We start from the raw sequence: 10,346 nt of genomic DNA, 5'->3' as shown, positions 1-10,346 counted from the left end.
TTGTTTGTTTTAAGCTAACGGTCTTACTGGACCAGAGGGGTCTTGGAAAGGAACTGAAACCCTTAGTGTGAGGTGCTGCTCTGTGCCACAGCTGGCGTAGACACAGGGCACTGGCCCGATGGTGACAAAATGCCTCTGGCCATTGTCACTGTCTTATAGATGAAGAAACTGAAGCACAGAGGCATAGCACTTTGCCCCACGGTCCCTGGTCTTTAAGACAGAGCTGGACTGGAGTCTGAGGGGCTGGGCTCCCTGCCCTTGCAGGTCTGTCCTCTGCCTCCTGGACAGAGGTGGGCTAGGCCTGGGACTCATGACCCTGCAGCATCTGACCGGCTGACCCAGTGTCCTAGAAAGAACCATTCTTGTCCCAGGTGCATGTAATTTATTAATGGAGCTTTGACAGTCACAAGTTCCAGCAAGTCAGGGGTGGGGGCTGCAGGGTGGCCTCTTGCCCTGTAACCACAGTCATCAAATATGCCTCGCCATCTTTGAGGGGCTTTCCTGAGATGACAGATTCCTTTCTGGCACTGTGTAGCCAACTGGAGTCACAGACCTCAGCCTGGGCCAAATGAGCGTTTTAGGGAGAAGGACAATCCCTTATAGCTTAGCCCTAGGGGAGCTCTGGGCAGGGTTTTACACATTCTTTCTGAAAGTAAGGTCATTTGGGGACAGGGCTGAGAGCAGTTTCTTGGCTACACAGATGGGTCTGTCAGGGTTGAAGCCACATGGGTGCCTGCTCATGTGCCATGTTGAAGGAGTCCCTGTCCGCCTCTCAGCGGCCCGCATGGGCTTTACTGGTTGGCCTTACACTCAAACAGGAAATCCCTGGGTCTCAGGTGGAGAGTGCCGTGCCGTCCTGCCTGCTCCTCAGGACCCTCACAGGACACAGCAGGTGCAGGACACAGGCCCGTGCTGCTGCAGCTGCTGCTGGAGCTGCTCCTTCTCCATCGTCAGCGCCTTCATCTTCTCTTCCAGCTTGCCCAGCTCCACCAGCCACCTCTGAGGGGACATGGGAAAAGCATGTGGCCAAGCCCGCCTGGTCTCGGACCTGTCCGTCCTCCACCTGGGGCCAAACTGAGGGAGGAAGGCAAAGCCCAGGAGCCTGAGAGCTTTCTCAGCTAGGGGAAAAGTCAGGCCCCTCGGCCTGCTGCCACCTTCAACTGTGTCAGCCTGAGGGAAGCTGCCGGCTGCCAGCCATGGAAGGGAGCCTCCTCCATGCTGGGCAGGCCATGTGCCTCCTCACTGTTGGTCCCTTGTCCTCCATTCTCTGTTTCCCTCTTGAAAAAGCTCTTCCTTGGGACTGTGTCTTGCCCCCTCTGCCGCTTTAGGGCCTCCCCTAAAATGCAGTGTATAGTCCTTGGGGTTTTCTGGTGACATCTCAACATTCCAATCTCTCTGCTCCCTCACTCAAGATCGAGTGTGTTAACTGCCCAAGTAGAGGGTGAGGGGTTTCAGGCACCCCTGAAGGGGGGATACTGCATAGAATTTTTTTTTTTTTTTGAGATGGAGTCTCGGTCTGTCGCCCAGGCTGGAGTGCAGTGGCGTGATCTCGGCTCACTGCAACCTCCGCTTCCCAGATTCGATCGATTCTCCTGCCTCGCCTCTCGAGTATTTGGAACTACAGGCGCCCGCCACCATGCCCAGCTAATTTTTGTATTTTTAGTAGAGACGAGGGTTCACCATGTTGGCCAGGCTGGTCTCGAACTCCTGACCTTGTGATCTGTTCGCCTCATCCTCCCAAAGTGCTGGGATTACAGGCGTGAGCCACTGCGCCTGGCCACTGCATAGATTTTTAAAAGGAGAGAGCTTGGGCCTCTTCCTTCCCACCAGCCACCTACCCGCGGACTATGGGATGTGGTGTGATTGTATTCCAACCCCTTGGGTTAAACGGGGTGATGCAGGACCCAGGGAACCATGGTGGCTTGCCCTGGGCTGCTCAGTGGGTGGCTGAAGGGGTCTGGGGTCAGCTCCACTCCACCCTACCCACTGGCCTCAGCTTCCATACCTGCCTGCACCACTCCTGGATGGCGCTGGCAGACAGCGGGCCCTGGATGCTCCCGTCGCGCCGCAGAAACACCTCCCCCTGGTCTGTCTGGTAGAGTTGCGGCTGGCTCTGGGCCTTGGGGGTGTGCACGGTCAGGCGGATCACCTTGGTAGGGGCAACAGCAGCTCTGGAGGCGCCGCCCCTCACGGTCGGCAGCCCCCATCCTGCCAGGCTGCTCAGCATTGCTCACTGATTCCTTAGGGCAGGCCAGCAGGGCTGGCACAGGGGCCATCCCCAGCCTCTTCTCCTGTGGCCTCCAGTCCCGTCCCTGCCCCAGCACTGCCTGGCAGGAGCGCAGGCCATCATCTTACTGAGTGATGACAGATGACAGGCCCAGAGGCCCTCCTGTCCTGCAGGCTCACCTTGAGGGGGACGCTGGTCTCCGAGGTACTGATCACAGGGATGAAGGTGAGAGTGTAGGCATCGGGAAAGATCTGAGGCTTGAAGCCCTGCAGGATGGAGTCCACCAGCAGGCGTGCGCGGTCCTCGTCACGGTGGCTGCAGCGGATGCCCTGCACCAGGCCGCTGTCCTCTACTCCCACGAGCAGGCTGCCGCCCTCGCTGTTGAGGAAGGCGCACACGTAGCGCCGCACGTGGTGCTTGAAGGCCAGGCTGAGGTACTCGCCGCTACCCCGCTTGAATTCCATATTGCGGGTCTCGCTGCCCAGGAAGGCACCCTGGAAGAGCTGGTCCTTGCCCACGATCTGCTGGTGCACAATGGCACTGTCGGAGCACACGCCGCTGGGCCGGCCCTGGCAGCTCTGCAGCTGCTGGGCCTGGGGCCTATCAGGCAGCGTGTGTGTAGGCCAGGTGGGCAGCGGGACACCAGAGCCTGGACTGGGGCCAGGGCTCAGGCCACTGTCCTCCTCCTCCTCCTCCTTCTCCTAGGGTGGTAGTCAAGAATGAATGTACGGGTCCAGCCAGAAAATGGGAGCCCTGACCTTGAGAAGGACTGCAAGAATCCCCAGTCAGGCCCCTGCTGCAGCCTGACTCTTACGGACATCCTGATGCCCCTCACCAGGCCGAGGGGCCCAGTTCTGCCCACCCTCCTGCAGCCGAGGCAGGAAACCCTGCTGGATCGAGGGTTCCAGTCAGTGCTCCTTTCCCTGCCAAGCTGGGCCCTTCCCAGGTGAGCTGTGGGATGCCTGGTGGGGAAGAAGAGATTTCTGCTTCTCAGGGCTGGGTGCTGGGAAACGTGTGGGCCCATTTTTTCTTACTTGGGTTGCAGACAGGCCCCTGAGGCCCAGAACCAGATCATTCCAGCAGGTATCTCAGCACCCTGTGACAGAGCTGCAGTACCCTGAATGGAGGGGGACTCCCAGGTACCCCACCCACTTCCTGATTTCAAACCTTTGCCCACTACTTGCTGGGCTATTGACAAGTCCGCCCTAATCCCCACTTTCTTCTGCGCCTCCTGAATCTCCTTTCATGGTTTGGGCTCTGCTCGAGGGCTCGGTGTGAGCCTCCTCGGGGCCACTTCCTAGTCTGGGCCTCCCCAGCGAGCCCCTCCCTGACCTCCCTGCTTCCAGGCTCACCCTTTCATGTCAACCCTCCTGTTTTTTTTTGTTTTTTTTTTTTTGAGACAGAGTCTCGCTCTGTCACCCAGGCTGGATGGAGTGCAGTGGCGCGATCTCGGCTCACTGCAAGCTCCGCCTTCCGGGTTCAAGCCATTCTCCTGCCTCAGCCTCCCGAGTAGCTGGGACTACAGGCGCCCGCCACCACGCCCAGCTAATTTTTTTGTATTTTTAGTAGAGACGGGGTTTCACCATGGTCTCGATCTCCTGACCTTGTGATCTGCCCGCCTCAGCCTCCCAAAGTGCTGGGATTACAAGCGTGAGCCACCGCGCCCAGCCAACCCTCCTTAGTGACGCTAACTTCAAGGCAGATTGTTACTCCTCACAATTCTTTCATGAGCGTGGGTTGGGGTGAGGAGACCGAGGCACCTCCCTACCAGCCCTGCAGCTCCCCAGAGAAGATGAATTTATCAGTCTTAGAAACAGGATAAACTTCATACAAATGTGAAATTGAGTTGAAATGTAAGCCACAGAGCCTTTTAGTTCTGCAACAGTTTAAACACCATCATTTTCACACCAAAAGAAACCAAAATCACGTGTCTCATGGAGTGACCTATCCTAATGTCCCATGTCCCACCCAATAAAGCCAGCGGTTCAGCCTTGCCTTGGATGATAGCCTTGGTGACCTGGCCCCTACCGTACCTTCTGGCCCAACTTCCTTCCTTAGCACCCCCTGCAGCCTTTAGTGGGAGCTCCAGGGACACCAAATGGTTTGCCCTTCTGCAGACATGACACTCCCTCTAAGCCCCCAGGTTCCTCTGCATATTCTGTGTCCCTTGCCTGGAATGTCCTCCCTTGCAAGTGCCTGTCCAACTCCCTAAGTCCCGGCCTGGATTTCACTTCCCCTGTTAATCTGTCCCCAGGGAGCAGGGCAAACCTTCCTGTGTTCTCTCACAGCTCTGAGCGCAGCCACCTTGCAGCTCGGTGGGTGGCTGTCCAGCTCTGGCCACAGATGCAGGGCTTCTTGGGGGCCTGGCTGGGCCTCTCATCCCTGCCTTACTCTTGGCACAGAGGGGGTGTTCATGTTTGTCAATTGAACAAATGAGTTGGGCCAAGGAGAAAATCAGGGCCCCTGTGTCTTCTACGGTCTCCCAGGCCCAGAGGCTGGAATGTAAAAGGACCTAAGGAGAGGAGGTCCCCTCGTGGCCTTTCTTCACACAAGCGTCGGGCTTGAGCTTGAGGCAAACTGTTTTTCCCAGAGAAAGCTGGCAGTACCAGCCGCAAGCCATGGTCATTTGAGTAGCAGCCCCCAAGTTTGCAGATGTGTCCCTGCTTCCCCAGAGACACCCCTCCATCCCCACTCTGCAGGCCACTCCCACTCAGAGGCTCTCCCTTGGGGTGAGGCTTTGGAGCTTGCTTGGGAAAAGTCCCACTTACCTCTCTGTGGCTGAAGGGCCCTTGGGCCTCACTCAATAGCAGCTCCTTCCCACGGGCTGCCAGCTCCTTGAGGATTAGGTGCTCCTCCAGGGCCGTCTGCAGGCGCCAGGGGAGGGAGGCCAGGGTGTCCCTGTGGACAGTCACCTGCACCAGTGCATAGGCCTTCCGCGGCCGCCTCACCACTTCAATGTGCTCCCGCGCCACCGGCATCTCCAGCCGCTCCAGGGTGTCTCGCAGCAGGCAAGCGAGCACTGGCACTGAGAACTGGGGGTTCAGATGGCCCACATAGAGAGTGTGCGCCGAGGGAGCCTCCTCGAGGTCAGAGTACTCCGTCAGGGACTGCTCTGCGGGTAGCTCCGGCAGGGACTCCTCACCCCAGGACTCCATGAAGGGCTCTGACACCTGTGTTTGCACTGATCTCTTCATGGGGGTCATGGGAAGGCTCTCCCTGGGAAGGGGTTCCAGGATTCCTCACTGCTGGCTGCTTCTCCGAGGGTCTGTGTTCTCAGTGTGGCTTAAGGGCTCCCAGAGGACTCAGGGAGTGTCCCGGCTCCTGGGAGGCACACAGATTGGCAGAGACTGGGCAGGGCCAGAGAGAGGGAGGGCAGAGGGCAAGCAGGAAAGGGCCTGCCACCCACCTGAGGCCTAGGATGAGAAAGCAGAGTCAGGTGGACTGAGCAAGACACAGGGCCTGTGGGAAGACAGGGGATCTGCCCAAAGAGTGGCAGAAGGGACCAGAACTCAGGTCTCTGAGAGCTCCACCATTTCAGTGGCCCCAGGGGTCCTGTCTTCCCTCCCCAACCCACAGGCTAGGGGCCTCCTAGGTACCCTCAGGGTTTCCTGCCTACCAGAAGTTCACTCCTGCCTCCAGGCAACAGAGAAAACCTTTAAACAGGGCCTCCTGGAGAGGAGGCCTTAACCCAGGACTCTGAGGACTGGCTGGTGGCCCCATTGCAGCTTCTCTGCCTGCTCTAAAACCCCATGTGAGGCCATCGGGGGCTCTGAAACTAGGCAGCGCTGGGGCAGAGGCTTTTAGAGCAGAGGACCTCACGCTTTTTGGCACACTGATGAAAGCTATGGCCTCTCAGAAAAATGGCCTTTGCATATAAACATAACTTAAGGTGGCTCCTAGACCCTAAGAACTAGTCTAGACTGAGTCCTCCATTTTTGGTCCAGAGAGCAGAGGTCAACAGGGCAGAACGAGGGTTAGAGTTGGGGCCCTAGTGCCCCCGCCCCAAGTCTAGGGAGCCTCTGTCCTGAGCTGTGCACATATGTGCACACACCAGCTCCTCTACTGCTCCCCACACACCCAGCCTGCATCTTCTCAGATGGAATCCTTGAGGCAGTTGGCCTGGGGGCATTCAGGTCAAACAGGAAGAGGAGGAGAGGAGAGGCCTATGACCTTCATGTCCTGGTGGCTCCCGCGGGAGCATGGGAGGTGCCTGCCCTGAGCTCCCATAGCCTCCCGACCCCTGGCCGGTAGCTCTCAGGGCACTTGGAGGCTTGGCACAGGGACGGCCAGAACCAGGGTTATAGGAAGTGGGCGGGGCCTGCACAGCTACCTCTGTGATCTCATGAGGTTCAACAATGCCTTCTTGGCCAGCCACAGGCAGGCTGGGTGCGGGAAATCAAACAGGAAAACTCAGCTCCCTGTGGGTCCCACCACACACTGGAAGCAGACCCAGCGGCCCACCCACCATGCAGCTTGGCTGTGGGACTCCCTTCCCCTGACAGCTTCCAGAATTTGAGAACTGAAGACACTTCCCCCCTTAGTGATGTCTCTTCAGGCCCCAGTTCCCATGCAGGTCACCTCTTGCCACCTCTTTCAGCGCTGCTGCCTAAAGCCTCCACCTCCCTCTTTAGTCAGTCACCAATCCCAGGCTCTACTGAGTACTGACAGGGCCCAGCTGCTCCCAAGATGGAGCAGGAGGCACATGGTAGGCTCCAGGGCTCCCCCTGATGCCAGGCCCTTCTCTGTGCTGGAGACAGAGGCTGCTGTCCAGAAGAGCCCTGAAAAATAGGTCAGGCATAGCTATCTATCTCTTTGGGAAGATGAGGTTGTTACCTGCTGTTTGAGAAACCAAGACATGGGTGACACACAGTCTTTATCAGCACAGGACTGACCAGTGCTCATCATTCTGCAGAAGGCTGGCAGCGCTTGCCCACACTGCTTCTGGAAGCCCCAATTGGGGGCAGTAAGGATGGTGCCACAGTTAGATGCTTCAACTAAGAAAGCTGTTTGACAGCGTAGAGAAGCTGCCTTCCTTGAAAGCAGCCTTTCTGAAGATGTTACCAAATGTTTGTTTCCTAGGGGGTGAGGCAGTAGTTTGGGTAGAGCACTCAAGAAAAGAGGCTATGGTGTGTGGGGAAGAGAGGGGCGCAGGCCTCAACTGGTGGCAGTGCGAGGCTCTGGGGAGAGTGCGTTCGGTGCCCTCTCCTTGCCCGCCCGGGCAGCAGCCAGGTTGGGCTCGGCTTTGTGTCCACAGCTCTTAGGGTTAGAGAATGACGGCTCCAAGCTCCCCCTGCCTCACCCCCTCTCCCTCAAGCCTTTCTTGCCTCTGTCATCCATGAGGTGCCCTCACAGCAACTGAGGCTATAGCTGTTTTGAGATGGCCAACTCAAGTCGTGTTGAACTGTGCAGAAATAGCTGTCCGGGAGAAGCACCTTGACAGACGAAACACCTGAACATGACCAGAGGCGTTCTCCCTACTTACCTAGAGGCCTTGCTATTGGGTGGCTGTTCTGTATGAAATTTCCCAAATTGACTTGAGTGCAGCAACTTTCCCCACTCTTCCTGGCAGTCTCTTTAAGCCACCGCATCACGTATTTCTCTGGCGCCTTTAACAGCCTTCTGTGAGCTGAATCAGTTCTACTTCTTTTTGGAGATGGGGGTAAAAATTGTCTTTCATGGTAAGCACTAAATACATTTATGAACCATCTTTTAAATACATAAATATAAGATAACAAGGTTATTTACGGTGTCTCTGGCTCTCTAGTATTAGGTAATAGTATTAGAAAGTATAGGTGCTCTGCAGGCAGCTTGGAGTGGTGGGTTCCCAGTGGGGGGATAAGCAGCCCCGTTAACCCTCTTGCTGGATGTCTGTGACCTCACTGACAAACCTCATCTTGAACTGAAGGAAAAAACCCTAGAATTTAGGCCTCTTTATGAATGTGAGGTGGGCTCCAAAGATGAGGGGCAGAGAGCTGAGCCGCTGTGGATGGCCTCTTTTCATGTTATCTGGACAGTGTCCACTGGGTGGCCCACATGGCCACAATCCCTGAACCCACAGCAGGCATGCCATCCCCTCTTCCCCACAGCTCCCACTTCACAATCTGCTGTTTGCCCAGGAAGGCCAGTCAAGGGGCAGAGGGATAGGGAAGAGGAATGAGCCCAGCCAGGTGCAGGAGAGAACAAGGATGATCAAGAAGAGCGAACTCTGGGGAGCAGAGTTACAAACATAGCTTTCCAGGTCCTGGGACCCACATCACTCCAGCCTCCCTTGGTCTCAAGCCCTCCCCTAGCGTGCTGCCTCCAGCCTGTAGATCCCCACCTGGCTTAGACAGGGCCCAGCCCCAGTTACTGCAGAGTTTCTCTGACTTGAGTGGCTCCAGCCTAGTGTCTGTGCCCTGGGTACTGTGGGCTGCCAGCCTCTGTGAGCACCTGCAGTGGCTTTGGCACTGTAGGCACAGAGCCACAGTTCTGATGCTTGGCTGTGACTGCCTCTGGGCTGAAGGCTGGAAGCTGTGGCGCTGCCCTGATGGAATGTGGTGGCAAGACCATGTCCAGTGACTCAGGGTACTTAGGTAAAGAGGCTGCAAAAAGCTGAGGGCTGCTGAGGGGAGAAGTGTCGGGACCCTCTTCTCAAGGTTTCCCACACTTTTTGTTTTGGTGTTAAAGGAGGAGGGATGATTCACCTTCAGGCTCTTGCCAACGAGGGAGTGTGGCACCAGTGTGAGGGCAGGAACAGTGTCCATTTGGCCCACCATTGCTACACCTCAGGGATCAATCTTAAGGAGTCCCATAAGACCCTCACAAAGAGTGTCTGGACAATGCAGTCCACGGCCAGCAGGCAGGGTGGAGCCACGGTTGGGGAGGGCAGAGTGTTCCAGAAAAATGCCCCACCCTCCCATGGATTCGGCCTTAGGTGGGGCCTAGATCTCTGTTACCTCCCAAAGTGTTTGGTGTTTCCCTCCTGAGCTCAGCACAAAGTCAGTGTCATCTCCCTGTCCCAGCATTGAGGGTGAGCACATGAAGCTGATGCCATGAGACCTCTGGCACCTGTGCCTTTCCACCTGGTGGGCTACTGGACTGCTGGGGTTCACGGAGTGGCCTCTCCAACACTGCAGCATGTGTGCACTGGGTCTGAGGCCCGTTCGAGTGCTTTTAATGATTCTGGGTCACTATTAGAAGGCTTTTGGCTTTTGAAACAATTTCCAAAGTTGAGGGTTTTTTTTCTTTCTTCTTAAACAACATTTAATTTTGACCCCAGAGGTTATGGCAGCGTGAATAATCCTCTCCTTTCCTGCAGAACTTGACATTTGGTTACCTTTCTAGTTCTTTTTGTCTGGAAACCAGATAAAAGTATGTTAGCTGTTTCAGTGCAACATTACTTATGGTAAACATGATTCCTAATTGTAAATTATCAGCACTTGGAGTTTTCTGTGTGAACTATAAACACTTGTTAAAAAGCCATAAGGTTGGGCGTCCTATGTGGAATGACTCAATTGGGTATGTGGCTTATGGGGTCCCTGAAAGCTATGCCTATTGAGTTGTTCAAAGAGATATGAGCTCCTTTGGGGAATGATGCCTCTAAGCCACAGTGAACCAACCCCCTTCTCCCTGATGTGTCTCATTTCCTTGTACCTGAGCTGTCACCTGGGCAACCAAGGAGAATAACTCCTGATGACCGGAGGCTCTGTGAGGACTGCCCTCCTCCCCTGAAGAGGGCTGCTTCCCGCTGCCCTGCAGCCAGGCCATTTCTGTTTGACAGTCTTCAAAGTTAATGACATGCCCAGTGTAGCCTGCAGGGGTCTTGAGTCTGAATGGTAGCTGGATCTGAGACAAAGGCCCACGGGAGGGAGTTGCAGGCAGCAGGACATGTACCCCTTAACAGCTATGGAATTAACCTCTCTAAGCACCTGTAAGATAGGGAAACAGTAGTTATACTATAGGACTGTTGTGAGGTTTCAGTGGGATAGTGTAGAAAAACAACTCAGCACAATGAGTTCTCACAACAATGCTCAGTAGGAAGTTACATACTCTTGGCGAAGAGGGTAAGGTGGGGTGGGTGCCCAGCTTTGCAGCATGTCTGGCCTGCCTACATATGCCAGTGTCACCTTTAGTCCCTGTG

General features: G+C 55.8%; 1 protein-coding gene across 22 annotated transcripts; it reads right to left on the bottom strand.

The window, feature by feature from the left end:
• Positions 1 to 359: 359 nt before the first annotated feature.
• Positions 360 to 8,318, bottom strand: SLFNL1 (schlafen like 1). Of its 22 annotated transcripts, none has more exons than XM_003815440.6 (6): positions 6,305 to 6,551; positions 5,634 to 5,705; positions 4,996 to 5,548; positions 2,407 to 2,928; positions 2,006 to 2,149; positions 360 to 999 (listed from the first exon to the last, which is right to left on the bottom strand). In XM_003815440.6, the coding sequence occupies exons 3-6, from the start codon at positions 5,428 to 5,430 to the stop codon at positions 877 to 879; spliced, it is 1,224 nt and encodes a 407-aa protein (XP_003815488.3). In that variant the 5' UTR covers positions 5,431 to 5,548; positions 5,634 to 5,705; positions 6,305 to 6,551; the 3' UTR covers positions 360 to 876. The 22 variants fall into 22 exon arrangements, with proteins under 22 accessions (XP_003815488.3, XP_054950663.2, XP_054950673.2 ...); XM_055094688.3 differs by having other exon boundaries at positions 6,398 to 6,527; XM_055094698.2 differs by having other exon boundaries at positions 2,407 to 2,748; positions 6,305 to 6,521.
• Positions 8,319 to 10,346: the final 2,028 nt, after the last annotated feature.

The sequence above is a fragment of the Pan paniscus genome, chromosome 1 (assembly GCF_029289425.2).
Source record: "Pan paniscus chromosome 1, NHGRI_mPanPan1-v2.0_pri, whole genome shotgun sequence".
In the NCBI taxonomy this organism is placed as follows: Eukaryota; Metazoa; Chordata; class Mammalia; order Primates; family Hominidae; genus Pan; species Pan paniscus.
This window is presented reverse-complemented; position numbering and strand designations above follow the sequence as displayed.